At 46.3% G+C, this 14,489-nt stretch overlaps 4 protein-coding genes and 1 non-coding gene across 7 annotated transcripts; 1 reads left to right on the top strand and 4 right to left on the bottom strand.

Annotated features, from left to right (window-relative positions):
* Positions 1–655: 655 nt before the first annotated feature.
* TRNAR-UCG lies at positions 656–729 on the bottom strand. The gene has a single exon. It is a non-coding gene; the product is annotated as a tRNA-Arg (tRNA).
* Positions 730–913: 184 nt separating this feature from the next.
* Positions 914–3,061, bottom strand: LOC9649864 (pentatricopeptide repeat-containing protein At4g02750). The gene has a single exon (XM_002985310.2). The coding sequence runs from the start codon at positions 3,059–3,061 to the stop codon at positions 914–916; it is 2,148 nt and encodes a 715-aa protein (XP_002985356.2).
* A 107-nt stretch (positions 3,062–3,168) lies between these two features.
* LOC112340596 lies at positions 3,169–5,199 on the bottom strand. Its single transcript, XM_024659307.1, has 2 exons — positions 3,754–5,199; positions 3,169–3,696 (listed from the first exon to the last, which is right to left on the bottom strand). Exons 1-2 carry the CDS (start codon positions 5,002–5,004, stop codon positions 3,187–3,189), a joined length of 1,761 nt encoding a protein of 586 aa, XP_024515075.1. The 5' UTR covers positions 5,005–5,199; the 3' UTR covers positions 3,169–3,186.
* Positions 5,200–5,312: 113 nt separating this feature from the next.
* Positions 5,313–7,981, bottom strand: LOC9649932 (pentatricopeptide repeat-containing protein At4g35850, mitochondrial). 2 transcript variants are annotated; one of them, XM_002985309.2, is made up of 14 exons: positions 7,855–7,981; positions 7,606–7,774; positions 7,330–7,492; positions 7,196–7,261; positions 7,049–7,146; positions 6,748–6,865; positions 6,490–6,702; positions 6,365–6,441; positions 6,219–6,312; positions 6,105–6,170; positions 5,979–6,056; positions 5,821–5,922; positions 5,626–5,771; positions 5,313–5,567 (listed from the first exon to the last, which is right to left on the bottom strand). In XM_002985309.2, the coding sequence occupies exons 1-14, from the start codon at positions 7,907–7,909 to the stop codon at positions 5,525–5,527; spliced, it is 1,488 nt and encodes a 495-aa protein (XP_002985355.1). In that variant the 5' UTR covers positions 7,910–7,981; the 3' UTR covers positions 5,313–5,524. The 2 variants fall into 2 exon arrangements, with proteins under 2 accessions (XP_002985355.1, XP_024515076.1); XM_024659308.1 differs by lacking the exon at positions 7,855–7,981 and having other exon boundaries at positions 7,330–7,497; positions 7,606–7,719.
* Positions 7,982–8,014: 33 nt separating this feature from the next.
* On the top strand, positions 8,015–10,682 carry LOC9649931 (sodium/calcium exchanger NCL2). 2 transcript variants are annotated; one of them, XM_024659305.1, is made up of 12 exons: positions 8,015–8,104; positions 8,155–8,281; positions 8,353–8,670; positions 8,725–8,829; positions 8,897–9,090; positions 9,150–9,300; positions 9,359–9,466; positions 9,531–9,658; positions 9,711–9,918; positions 9,977–10,305; positions 10,360–10,423; positions 10,481–10,682. In XM_024659305.1, exons 1-12 carry the CDS (start codon positions 8,040–8,042, stop codon positions 10,631–10,633), a joined length of 1,950 nt encoding a protein of 649 aa, XP_024515073.1. In that variant the 5' UTR covers positions 8,015–8,039; the 3' UTR covers positions 10,634–10,682. The 2 variants fall into 2 exon arrangements, with proteins under 2 accessions (XP_024515073.1, XP_002985423.2); XM_002985377.2 differs by having other exon boundaries at positions 9,525–9,658.
* Positions 10,683–14,489: the final 3,807 nt, after the last annotated feature.

Genomic DNA, 14,489 nt, shown 5'->3' with positions numbered 1-14,489 from the left:
TCTCTCTCCGGCCCCAAAATCAATCAACATTGCGGCTACCATCCTCTCGCAGAAAAAGAAATGGTCGTCGTTTGTTGGCGACTCCGTACCGTACAAACACACCAATAAACTACAAGGCAGGCGACAGACATGAAACTCCCAAGATCAAAGTCCGTACTCGCACAGATCAAGTGAAAAGGAGCGAAGTATATAAGATTGGCACTGCACAAGGCGGTGTAGTGGTGGTCCATCTCTGGTGGACTCTTGGTTTCACTCTTTCCATGTTGATCATGATCGCGGAGTTTGTTCTCGAGGCATGGGACGGTGCCACTGAGAGGGAAAGATTTTCCCGGGGCGGTGGCCACCCAGATAGAAATTTCTAGGATTGTCCGGGCTACGCTCTCGAGAAAGCGATCAATGCTACGTATGGCTCCTCTCTTTCGAAAAAACAAAAGATACAAACAAAGTACGAGAGATCCATCTACGCGACCATGGGGTGGGATTTACGCGCTAATTCACTGCGCTACGTGGCCTTTCCGTTAATCTTTTCATTTCACACTAATCTAGACAATGAGCTTTAGATCTTTGTCGTGAGAGTTGTTTTGCCGCTAGGATTGTCTACATTTGCGAGAGATCGATCGACAAAACAAAAGATACAAACCAAGATCCATCTACACGACCACGGTGAGATTTGAACTCACGGCCTTTGGATCCGAAGTCCAACGCGCTAATCCACTGCGCTACGCGGCCTTAGTGTTAATCCTTTTGTTTCATACTAATCTCGGGACTAAGTAAGTCTATATCATGAGCTTTGGTGATGTTTGAGGGAAGAATGTAGCTCATTGCTTGTTTTGCCGCTCCTACAACGCTGGATTAACGCCTTTCTGTCACACAAATCTCTGGACTAACTAAGTCTATACAACGATTATCAGCTTTAGATCTTTGTGGTGATGTTTGAGAGAAGAATGTAGCTAGCAGGCGATTCCGGCGAGAGCTCCATCGCTTGCTTTGCCGCTCCTCGCCCAAAACCAACAGCGCTATCGCTCCTACTTAACAGGCAAATCCAATCCAGCGCCTCTGGTGTGTACGGCATGGTCGCGACCAGCTCCTCGGCCGCGGCCAAGTGGCCCGACCGGCCCAAAAGGTCAACCACGCAGCCGTACTGCTCCTTGCTCGGGGTCAACCCCCAGTCAGCGTCCATTGACCGGAGCCAGCATATTCCCGTGCGCACGTCCCCGGCGTGGGAGCACGCCGGGAGGAGGGACGTGAATGTGGCATCGTCGGGCGCGTGGCCGTCGATTTGCATCGCCCAGGAGAGAGCGAGCGCGGATCCTGGCCGCCCGATGCGGGCGTGGGAGGTGATCAGGGCCGTCCACGCGATGAGGTCCTGGGCGGGCATTTGCTGAAATAGGGAGTGGGAGAGTTCCAAATGCCCGGTCTGGGCAAATAGGAGGAAGAGCGTTGTCCAAGAGATTGGATCTCTATCGGGCATTTGATGAAAGAGAAGTAGCGCTTCATGGATCTGGAAATCCTGGGCGAGCGTTGCAAGCATTGCGTTGTAGGAAGCGAGATCGCGCGATGGCATGGAGTCGAAGATCCGCCGCGCGTCGGCTGGATGCCCGTTCTGGGCATAGGCGCTGAGCATCGCGATCGCGGCGATGGAGTCGCAATGCGCCATGGAATCGAAGAGGAGCTTGGCCTCCTCGAGGCGGGCCTCGCGCGAGTAGAGGCACAGGAGCGTTGTCCACGAGACGAGATTGCGCTGGGGCATAGAATCGAAGAGCGATTTCGCGAGGAGAAGTTCACGCGATTGCGAGTAGGCCGTGAGCATCGCGTTGCATGAGACGAGATCGCGCTCGGGCATTCGATCCAGGAAGAGCTCGTGGGCTTCCATCCATCGCCGGGACTGGATGAGCGCCGTGAGTATCGTGTTCCAGGACGTGATGATCTTCTCCGGGAGGCGATCGAAGAAGGCCCTGGCGTCGGCGATACGCCCCGCGCGCGCCAGCGCCGCCATGATCGCGTTCCACGACACGGCGTTCCACTGCGGCATCGCGGCGAAGATCGCCTCACAGCGCTCGACGCTGGATCCGGCGGTGGCATGGGCGACGAGGAGGATGTTCCAGGAGACGAGATCCTTCTCGCGCATTGCCGCGAAGAGATTGCCGGCGCGGGAGATTGATCCCGCCCGCGCCAGCGCCGACAGGATCGCGTTCCAGGAGATCAAGTTCTTGGCCGGCATCGCGGCGAAGATCTCGTGGGCTTCGTCCAGGCGATCGTGCTGGACGAGCGCGCCCAGGATCGCGTTCCATGACACGAGATTCCTCTCGGGCATTGCGTCGAAGAGATTCTTTGCGTCGAAGAGGCGGCCGAGCTGAGCGTACGCGGAGATCATCGTGTTCCAGGAGACGAGATCGCGCAGCGGCAGCGTGGAGAACATTGAAGCCGCTTCCAGCATATGCCCGTTCTGGGCAAGTGCTGCAAGAATCGTGTTCCTAGAGAAGAAATCTTGTTCCGGCATTCTTTCGAAGATTTTCTTGGCTTGAACCACAAGCCCTCGTCGCGAGTAGTTTGTTAAAAGCAAGTTCCAAGACGCGAGACTGTGATCCGGCATTCGATCAAAAAGTTCTTGAAAGGTATCAAAATGCCCAAGCGCGGCATATGCTGATAACATTGTGTTATAGGAGATTATATCCCTTTCCTCCATCCTGGAGAACAATGCGCTTGCTTCCGCGGCTTGGCTTGCTTTCGCCAGTGCTGCCAACATTGTGTTCCACGAGACTAGATTGTAACAAGGCATCGCGTTAAACACTCTTTTTGCCTGTTCCAGATGCCCGTTCTTGGCATATGCATCCAGCATCAGATTCCACGAGAAGGAATCTTTGGGATGGATCGAGTCGAACACGTGGCGCGCATCTGCCACGCTGCCGCAACGCCCGTACATCTGGACGACCAGATTGAGGAGATAGACGGTCCGAGACTCGAGAGGGAGAGCCCCGAGAACGCTGGCGTGGGCCGCCTTGGCCTGTGGTAGCGTTTTGGAAGAATTCACAATATGAACAAGCTCCTCGAGACAATACATTGCCAACTCAGTTGGTTTGAGGTGAAATAATACATTGCCATTTCCTTTGGTAGAGCATATACTTTGAATGGGATGTTATGAGAACTTAGAATATATCAATACAATCAAACCATACAATAACTCCTTCAAGAAGAAGACGATGGCGCAATGCCAACCTCTTCCTCTTCGTCAAAACTTCCTTCATCATCCTCAGATAGAACTGGAGCTCCGGGCGATGGAGCTGGCGTGATCGGCGACCTCCGCGGCCACGGCGCATCGGGAAGAAACTCGAAGTTCTTGCAGCTGTTGCCGGAGAGGCTGAGGTGCTCGCTGACGCCCACCACGCGCTTCTCCAGATCAAACTCCACCAGCGTCTCCTCCTGCTGGAGCGTTCCAATCACGGACACTCGCCCCAGCGCGCCGGCTCCCACGATTCCCAGGCACACGACGTCCGTCCGCCGCCACCTCACGATGTAGTTCCTGGGCTGGACCGTGAGCGTTGCGTTCTCGAAGATGAACTGGATCTTGGGCGCCCCGGACACCGCAGCTCTGGGAGGAATCCTATAGCAGAGATTGAGCTCCGGGAATGGCGATGGCACGGGAGTGATCGAAGCGTTGGACGCCGCCGCCACCGCCATGAAATGCCTTCGCACAACCTGGTAGAAACGAAGAACACAGCGAGATCAAACGATAGAATGAAGATCTTAGCTTACCTGGTAAGCTGGATCAACCAAGCTCGTGTACCTCAGCTTGGTTCCAATCACCACCCCATTGTCAAACAGCGAGGAATCAATGGGCAGGGGCTTGACATCTGGCCCGGATCCAACGGCGATCCCGCGAAGTGCGAGCCGGTAGCCCATCCCGCGCTGCCACGCGGCGGGAGGAGTCAACATTGGGAGGTACTGCATTTTCGGCTTGACGCTGCGCTGGCGGAACACGTAATCAGCCCCGCCCACAAAGAACGCACCACGTGGCTTGCCGAGGCAGTAGGCGAACCGACGTGGCAGGCTCGCGGCTGTCGCGATCTGGGACACCAGCGACGTGGCGCCCGGCGATAGGGAGGCCATGCTCGTCGAGGCGTACGGCACCGATGACGGGGCACTGCAGCCCATGACAATGCCGGCGATGGTTCGATTCTGGCTAGCGACGTCCCCGGATGGATAGACGCTCTCCATGGTAAGCTGGCTGAGAACCAAGTCGATGGGCTTCCCTGTGTAGCGGTCGTAAGCCATGCAGCGTTTTCTCACCTTGTCACACGTATAGGACGATCCCTGGCACACTGGATGCGAGCATGGAACGCTTTGGATAGCTCCAGAGTACGTTGGTGGTAGCGATGGTGGTGTCGAGGACGATGGTGGCTGCCATGGCTGCTTTCCTGGCCTTCCTGGAGGAGACGATGACGATGGTGGCTGCCATGGCTTTCCTGGCGGAGCCCAAGACCTTCCTGGTGGTGTGGATGGCTTCTCTGGTGGACTGGAGGACGATGGTGGTACCGGTGACCATGGTAGCGGTCTTCCTGGTGGAGATGACGATCTCTCCGGTGGTGGCGGTGATGACGGTGGTGTCTTCTTCCAGTTCTCGTTCCCTTTGCTGTCAGTCGTGGTAAAGGTGGCGGCAGTGGTAACGTTCGAGCAAAGTTGCCATGGCATTGCTGTATGGGTGCCCATGGTGTCGATGGTGAAGTTCACGGCCACCGGAGGACTGCCGACCCTGAGCTCCACCACGAAGGACGGCACCGAGGCGTCTTGGATGTTCATCCGGGTGAGAGGAGCTACCAGGCCGTCCCTGCTTAGTACCGGTGCTGGTGGCTTCTCTGGCTTCTTTTTGCTGCTTGGTGGCGATCCGGGCTTCGGTGCTGGTTTCTTCTTGTACCATGGTCGCCGGGACCGTTCGTCTTGAAACTCGAGTCCTTGCACAGCGACGGTGAGAATGAGAAGTAGCAGCAGTGCCAGTGCCTGCTTCATCTTTTCTTAAGAAAAAAAATAATGTACCAGCTTCTGCTGCCCTGACAACTTTTTTGATGGCCGTGATGATCCAGCATATATACTCGGCACTGTATCTGTCTGGTAAGCTTGTTGGACCCCGTGAGATTGTCTTCCCACGTGTAAGCTTCACGAGACGGCACCTAACTCGCACCACAACAATAACAAGTCTGTAATCCTCATCCTGAAAGCTGGTTCACAGGACAAACTGGTTAGAATCACAAACGGACAGAAAGTACCGATACGACGACGCCGAGTAGAGCTCGAAACTGTCCGAAGAAACCAGTGAGTTATTAATCCACGGTCTTTTTTTTGTCAAGGCTGAAAGTCTCAAAACAAAGTACTGAGAATCTGCTCTTGTCGTGTGGCCCGTGGGTACAAACGTCGTTCCCCACTCTGCCAAACGATTTCTGACAAGCAGGCTTTCAGAACGACATAAAAACGAAAAGAAAGCAGCACGGGTGAAATACAGGACCCCCACGATGTACAAAACTTGGCCGCCTTAGACGCGAGGCCGTTGTGCAGGCTGTTGGCGGCGATTGATCCTGTCGAAATTTCATAGTTAGCATCAAAGAAGGAAAGGAAACTACATCCGGTCCTTACATGCTTAGCGGAACATTTCCAGGCCGAAATCCTACCCTTCCCCTCTGCTGTTGTTGCTGCTGCAGCTCGGCCATGAACGGCGAGCTGGTTTTGAGTGCAGCTTTTACACTGGCTATCCTGGGGTCGTCATCAGGTATCTCACGTCCCTAGATGCAAGTAAATGAGAAAGGTTACGGAACATAAGCACACATTCACCTGAAGTCCATCAAGGTACGCTTGGCTTGCCAGTCTTGTGGGCCTCAAGCTCTTACGCATCATCATGTCCCATATGAGGTTTGCAGTTGTGAAATCCCCCTCCTGCAGCACAATGATATCAACATGACGTTCCGGCCTGAAAGAATAATGTTATCTACCGGTTCCTTCGATGCGAACGCTAGCATATCACTTCCAACTTTAGGATTCAAATAGAAGCCCTTTTCCTCCAGTTGCCGCTGGACAGGGCCAATATCAATATAAACAAAATAACAGAAATGAATTACCAGAAGCTTTTTGGCTGTGGTCATACCCGCTGGAGTATAATTGGTCATCGCTCCCTGAATCATCACCTGCAGGAAGACAGAATAAGCAGCGTAGACGACATGGAACAGACTAACCATGTAGAGGTCCAAATTCACAGGTCGGCCAGAATTGATATGCTTGTTGAAACACTCTAATGCGCTCTCAGTGTCTCCTGCAGCAACGTATCCCCTACAGAGACAAAATAGTTTGCAATGTATATCCCAGGAAGTTGAAGTAGCACCTTATCAGTTGAGACACGCAAAACGCGTCGGGAAAGAGACGATCCGTCACCATCATCTCGCAAATCTTTTTCAGACCCTAGAAGCTTGAAACAGTGAGATCAATATAGAGTGAAAACGTGTATACCTCTAGATTTTTCAAGTCTGCAGCTGCACGCAATGCCGAATGATATACGAGCATCCGCCGATTAAAGGCACCGCGCCTCATCTGACCCTCTCCGGTTATCAAAGAGCAGAACTCGTCTTGCAGATCGGTAGATATCTCGGCTTCACCGGTGGCTGCACGGGCTCTGAGATCTTCGGAGGCCAAAGCCTTCGACTTCTTTACAATCTCGTATATCTACAAAACTACATTGGTTTAAGCAAATTATGAATTCAATCAAACCTTGTCAAACGTATCAGGCTGAATGGGCTTTCGATTCTTGTAAGCGGCTATCAGCGCACTGTAGCAGTACTCATTGAAAGTGATTCCGTAGGTTGTCATCCTTCGTAAGATCTCGAAGCTGACAAAACAAAGGGAAAAAAGAGAAGAGGTTAGACAAACAAGGATAAAAACAACGAACTACTGACGCAGTCTGTCAAGAACACAAACATGACCGTATGAAACTATCTCTCAACAAGCAGGCTAAAGAATCCCAGAAGGAAGTCTAAGGAAACCTCCGAATTGCATGAATTGGAAGTGTTACGCTTTATCAGTGTCACCCGCTACTCCGCAAGCACTCAAAAGCGCAACGAAGGTCTCCAGCTTTGGTTGTACTCCCGAAGCTTCCATCTCCTCTCCCACCTGAAAAACAAAGTTTAGTAGCAGCCAGGGAACTTTAGCGAACTCATACCCGAAAAGCGCGGCTAAGTTGATTGCATTTCCCACACGCAGCAATGACGAGACTGTACGTTGCCACCTATAGCAGAAGCAAAGAAAGCAATAAGGCCTATCAGTAGGCAAATATCCAGCGAAAGAGCTTCATACGTCTGGAATAATTCCCATAGTTCTCATCTGTTCGAAGAAAAACATTGTATCTTGGAGACGTGAACCTTTCATGCAGCCCGAGAGAAGCAAGTGAAATGTAGCCGGCCCAGGCTGCACACCATCCACCAGCATTTCGTCATAAACGTCCCGGAGTAAGTAATGCCTGAGCTGAAAAGCCCATGTCAAAAGGAGGAAGAAAAAAATCGAATCGCTCTCGGATCTTTTTCTTCTTTTCCTTTCTTTGTTGCTGCCACTCCACCTAAAACTTAGACTCACCTCCTCTTGAAGTTGAGGGTTTGCAGTGCCTTATTGTACGAATCGAGGTCATTCGCGTAGGTATTCACCGCCGCGACCGATGCAGTAGCGTAGCAGCGTCCGGTGGTGCCAGGCCCATCTCTAATGGACGATCCGGAGCAATGGGACAGCCGCTTGGAAGCCGCTCTCCCTGCATTTTCCACAGAAGCGCGCTTGGAATCAAAATCTCCCGGCGCTCTGGAAATCTAGGAGCTGAGATGCGAGCGCTACCTGAGAAGAGCGTTCGCGCCTGCCGGAAGCCGCGAAGGGAGCGCCACGACGCCATGCCTTTCCTCCACTGCGCCCAAAAATTTAGGGCTTAAGCTTAGGGCGAAATGAATATTTCACTTTTGGATAATGAGCCCTAATAAATAACTCAAATAGTGTTAGGATTTTGTTAAATTCTCGGATAGGCTATGGCGCTCTTCGTTCCCACGGAGTTCCAAGCGCGCCATACGCGTCTATATAGTGCGTGCGCTAGGTAATCTCGATCATTCTCTTGCTCATAGCTATGCATTACTTGCAATGCAGGAAAGATTTCCCTGGAAAATGCGTCCGATCGAGGCAAGGCAATCGTTTTGGTGCTTTCTTTTCACTCCACTCCAGAGCAGAGGGTTTCAAGGCTGCACGGCGAGAATGGAGCTCTCTTGCGATCAAGGTCTTTCATTTTCTTCTCTAATTTCTAGCTATGCGAGCTCACGCTTTTCTTCCTTTTTTTTTCCTGTCTAGAGAAGCTATCAAAGTGTGATGAACTTAACACTGCCTCTACTGCTGCTTTCATCCTCTCCCGGCGCGCTGGCGGCACCAAATCCAACTCAATCCTCTCAAGCGGCGCAGGAAGTGATTGCTAGCACAATGGCCACTGCCACTATTCCGGAGCAAAGCAGCCAAGCTGCTCCTCAATGCGAGAACCTTTGTGAGGAGAGCTATGGCTTCCTTCCTTGCTCGTCTAACATCGGCGGGAACCTCTTCCTCATGGCCACTTTTGGTTGCTTACTTCTCGTAGCTGCGAGATTTATCTCCAAAGGCAGTGAAGTCCTTCTCGAGGTAAACAAAACCCGAAAACCATAGCTAGCTTTTACAGATTCTCGGTTTCTACAGGTGATGAATCCAGGTCTGATTGGTGGTCTGCTTCTACCGATTCTGGGAGCTCTTCCGGATACATTGTTGATTCTAGCATCTGGTACAGGGGGAAGCATTCAAGAGGTAAACTCTGAGCTCCATAGCTTTTTTCGAGTAAGCTCTAACTTGGTGAAGCAGGTCTTTTTTTCAGGCGCAGGAGGAGGTGATGGTGGGAGTAGGCGTCTTAGCAGGCTCCACGACGCTTCTCCTCACGCTTGCATGGGCTGGATCGCTTCTGGCTGGGCGCTGTGACTTGAGTTCTTCCGATAGAACAGCGAAAGATGAAGTGCTAACGAAAAAGTACGATCTTTTCCATACTGGTGTTACGGTTGATACGCAAACAAGGTACGTAACTTGGTCTCGTAAGATCTCTGCAGATTGACCGTGTTTCTAAACTTTGAAAGATGGGGTGCCTGGATTATGATCGCGTCTACGCTTCCTCTCATTTGTGCTCAAGTTCCTCTACTGGATGGTCATCCCTCTGAAGGCCCAGAAGCTGCCTTCATTGGTTCTGCAATCTCATGCGTTGGACTTTTTGTTTATTGCGCATACCAGGCAAGCTGAAGCATACTCCGTTTACGCTCTTGACGTTGAATTGCTTTTGTGGCTGAAGGTGGCGTTTCCGTGGTTGCAACAAAAAAGGATTGATGAGGCACGCCTTGGATTTCTCAAAACTCGCGTTTTACAAAAAGTATCCTCGTATTCGTCCATAGAGAGCAAGGTACTAATGGATACCACTTGGATATCACTATGTGTATTTATATTTCATTTTTTATTAGGAAAAGAAGCTTGCAGCATTCGGGAGAGAAAAGCTGGAAAACATTTTCATTTGCTTCGACAAGAATGCCGACGGGAAAATCGAAAAAGATGAACTGGAGGCGTTCATGGTCGGCCTTGGGATCGAAACAAACGGGTACATGAGTCGCCTTCTTTTGTCGCTCATTGTTTTGAGCACTTATTGTCAGGGACGCCATGTCTCGCGATTTGATCGACAACTGGCTGAAGGAGTTCGATGTTGACGCAAACAAATCCATTGCTCAACATGAGTTCGTCGAGGGACTGAACAAGTGGGCTGTGCAAGTCGCGAAAGTGAAGCATTTACGAGCGTTACACCAACTGGAAACCTCGGACGAGCCGAACTTTTGGGCAGCCAAGTCTGAAGAAGCAGAAAAGGTTTGTTCTTCATTGTGGCCTTGTAGGAAACGTTTGATAACATTTCCTTTCTTGACAGGTCTTGCGGCTCCTCGAGCAGGATATTGACGAGGTGGAGGATGATAAAAGCCAACCTGGATCCTCGAAGCTGTACGTTGAAGCCATCCTCTATCTCCTCTCGGGGAGCTTGCTTGCGGCTGCTTTCGCAGATCCTCTTGTCAACAGCATCAATGGATTTGCACAGGCATCACAGATACCTCCTTTCTTTATCGCCTTTGTGTTCACTCCACTTGCGTCTAACGCGAGCGAGCTCGTCTCCAGCATCAGCTTTGCACAAAAGAGGCGGAAGAGAAACATCTCGCTCACATTTTCTCAGATTTATGGTGCGGTGACAATGAACAATACACTGTAAGATCTTTGCCTTGCTTCTTTGGAACTCTCTTAACATCGACTTTGCTTCAGCTGCCTTGGAATTTTCCTTGGCTTGGTGTATACGAGAGGGTTGACGTGGGATTTCTCTAGCGAGGTAGCAAGATTTGATTGCAAAAGCTTTTTCTCTCGCCTTACGCTTGCTCGTTTTCAGGTGACGGCTATACTGATCACCACATTCTTTGTTGGTGTGCTCGGGGGATCAAGAATGACTTTTCCTTCTTGGCTCTCTCTCCCAGTACTGGTGTTATATCCTTTGTCCATAGCTAGTATTGCTTTCCTTGATAATGTGCTAGGCTGGCATTAGCCAAGCCATATCACTGCTACTAGGTCCTGGGACGAGAGTTTACAAAAAAGAAAAAAAACAAAAAAAAACAAAAAAAAAACAAAAGAGATTTCAAAAAGCCCGTTTTTTTAGGGTGTAAATAGGTGCAACAATCTTGTTAAAGGTAAGCAGGGCATATTGGGCAACAATCTTGCTAAAGGTAAGCAAGGGTTCATGGAGCTATACTGAATTCTCATGATCAAAGTTAAACTTTTATAAAATAATCAATAAGAAAAGGATAACATTTTTTTGGTGTTTTAAATTACTTTAAAAGATAAAAAATACTTATAATAAATAATATTTTCTTAAGTATATAAGTCAAGATCAAAGAGACCTTGGAGCATTGAAGATTGTGTTATTTTCTCTTTTTTAAATAAATTCGCAATATATTACAATGTTTGGAAGTTTCAGTATCAGAAAGTTTAAATTATCAATTGACCATAACTTTTTTGCCAAAAACATTTTTATGTATATTTTTTATTTTGAAACATGATTCGTGATTAACTTATATGATTGGGATAAAGAGGGATGACAAAAAACTTATTTTTGCAAAGGAAGAAATGAAGTGTATAATATTATAATTTTGAATTTGAAAGTAAAAGTTGTCATTCTTGGAGTTACAAAAATAATTGGTCAATATTTATTCGATAATTTCTAGTTAAGATTTATTCATTTTGTATAAAATCACTTTATGAGGTCCAATTGTATTTGCACCAATTGCTATTCTAGAGTTAAAAGAGGAGGAGGTTACTACTCTGCCATGAAGATGAATAAAAAAGAAAAAAGAAAAAGAAAAAAATTGAAAAAACTATAAAAAAAAAGGGAGATTTAGACAATGTAAAAGCTAGATCTAAACCAAAATCCCAAATCACTCCTTAGGGATAATCAAAATTAGTTCTTATTTCCACTAATATGAGTGTATGGAATATGGAAATGAAATATAGAAATGTGTATATCAATTAGCCCAAAAACCATTGCTTATACACAAGAACAAGTGGTCCTGATTGAAACCAATTCGACAGCTATCAAAATCTCACTATACTAATATTAATATATAGCATAGCTTTGCTCGATGTTATGCAATTGCAATTGAACAATTAAACTTAGTTGATGGCAGCATTCACAGTGTGTGGTATAACTCCTTTTACTTTTGTTACTAATTATTGCTTTCGGCCGAAGTTCTTTCATAAGAATCTTAGGGATGATGTATACTATTAGTTCGATCACTCTACGGTGACATCAATGTGTCCAAATATGCATTTGAAGACATTTGGGAGAATGCTTCAATCCACACAAGTGGCTGCACTCAAACCATTATACCACTGTAGTGTCATCCTTTAGAGACACATGGGAAACTCACACAAATGCCAAGTATCATCCTAAGAATGATATATGGTAACCTTCCAACAATTACATCATCTTTGTCAAAGGCCATCTAAATCAGTGATGCAATTTAGTGTTCATTTCTAAAGACTTTTACTTCGTGCAAAGCCACATATGTCAGAGTAGATCAACTTGGGAATGTTGTGGTCAGCACTTTGTTAAGATTTTGTAGTATTTGTGTATGCATTTGCTTTAACCACCCTTGACAATGCTCTTCGATTGGCACAACATTATGAGATATTGCCTTTTCCATTTCTCACTACATGTCCTTCAGCTCTAGTTTCAGTGGGAAATGGTCATGTTCCAATGGAGGTTGATGCTGCTGTTACTCAAGTTCAAGGACAAGGGCAAGGACATAGTCGTGGTCGTGATGTTAACGGTTGGGCATGTGATGAAGTTGGTCACATTTATTAGTGTTGTCGGCATTTTCTAAATTGGCAACTTTCATTTCCTAGGTGGAAACCTTGGCTTTAATAACATTTTTTTCGTGCTGCTATAGAGGAAATGTCTAGGCACCGAGATGTTTTTGGAAAATAAGGAATCATGCATACAGTGAAGGGTTCTTGCATGAATAAGTCAGTGACCCTTTTATTTTTTTTTTTGGAGTGTTGTCAAGGGGTTCACTCAACACCCATTCATCCAATGTTTACTTTCCAAGTTCATTTTTATAACAAGAGGACTTTTGAATAACACCCTTTGGGCATATAACACTCGGAGTCCTTAGGCATGTAAACCTCATTTTATGACAAAGCTTAATGGGATTATTCATTTTTACATCAACTATTATTCGTTAAATGAAATGGCAATCTCAAATGTGTACCCTCTTCTTCATACTATTAATCTTTTAGATCATTTAGGGAGAAATCATTGGTTCAAGTTAGGTCTTGCTTCTAAGTATTGGCAAATGTTGATGATAGAGGAAAATATTCCCAAAATTACTTTTTGTATACCATTTAGTTTATATGAGTTTTTGGTGATGCCATTTGGTTTGAATAATGATTCAGTGACTTTCTAGTAGATGATGGATGAGGTTCTTTGTGATATGCCGAAAGTGATTATTAAATTCATCGATGATATCTTAATCCACTCAGAGGGGATATGGGAGGAATACATTTATGATTATTCATAAAGTGTTGGATTAACTATTGGAAGTTGGTTTAAAACTAAAGCAATCAAAGTGCATGTTTGGATCCAAGGATACCACTTATTTTAAATTTTATATTTCTAATGAAGGTTTGCAAGTTGATCCTAAAAAAATTATGATTATTCTTAAGTTCCCTACTCTAATATGTGTGAATGATATGTAGTGCTTTTTAAAAAAGGTGCAATATCTCAATTATTTTGTTAATTATCTTTTTGATCGTACTACACCATTACAAGCACTATTGAAGTTGTCAACATTGTCTTTCATCTAGTTCGTGGATTGTGAGTGGGCATTTACAGATTTCAAAGAGTTATTGATGACTCATTTAATTATGGTGTATCCTGATTACACTTGACTTTTCATTTTGTGTATGGATGCTTTTGATATCAATTTGGGAGGATGCAAAAGAGCCCAAGTTTGCTTGGTCAATGCCATCCTATTGCATATATCAGCTATATATTATAACTAGTGGAGGTGAACTACTCTATGATAGAGGAGTGTTTAGCAGTAATTTAGGGTTTCAAGAAACTTCATGTATATCTACATAATTCTTAAACATTACTAAAATGTAATCATATTATAGTTACTTCATTATTGAAGTGGAAGAACTTGGTTGGTCATATTACTTGGTGGGCTTTAAAGCTTCAAATGTATGATTTTAATGTTGTTCATCATTCAAGAAGTTTTATAAGTGATGCTAACACCCTTTCTCGAGCTCTTCTTCCATCTTTTCTCTCTTCTCATATGTCTGATGAGCTTGTTATTTCAACATCTATAGAATTTTTTTGATGAGAAATCTATTCCGTCAGCAATTGCTATACTTTATGTTCAGTGTTCACAAGGTGTGAAGAAAAATTTACCTTCTCTTGATGAAGTTCGTAAGGCTCAAAAGGTTAAATTATGGATCTAAAGACTTTGCAATGGGTTTAAGAATTTTACATTACTTATTGATGACTTGTTATTCTAACATTTACATTCTCAATATTACCTTGGGGATGATCTTCTTTATTTTGTAGGGATGGACTCTAATGATCATTTATAACTAGTGGTGCCTTCAATCTTTATTCCACATTTTCTTCACACCTACCATGATTCTTTTATTCTATGCAAGTGTATAGGATATTGTTGTATGACAAAAAAGCTATGTAAGTCTTTCTATTGGCTAAAGATGCAACATAACATTACCAGTATATGTGTAACTATGTTTGGTGCCAAGCTCATAATATTCCCCTTTGTGATGTTGAAGGATGGTTGGAGTCAATTGCAGTTTTCCTTCCATTTTAGTTGATGGCATTTGATCTAATAAGGCCT

Source organism: Selaginella moellendorffii, unplaced genomic scaffold, assembly GCF_000143415.4.
Source record: "Selaginella moellendorffii unplaced genomic scaffold, v1.0 SELMOscaffold_67, whole genome shotgun sequence".
NCBI lineage: Eukaryota > Viridiplantae > Streptophyta > Lycopodiopsida > Selaginellales > Selaginellaceae > Selaginella > Selaginella moellendorffii.
This window is presented reverse-complemented; position numbering and strand designations above follow the sequence as displayed.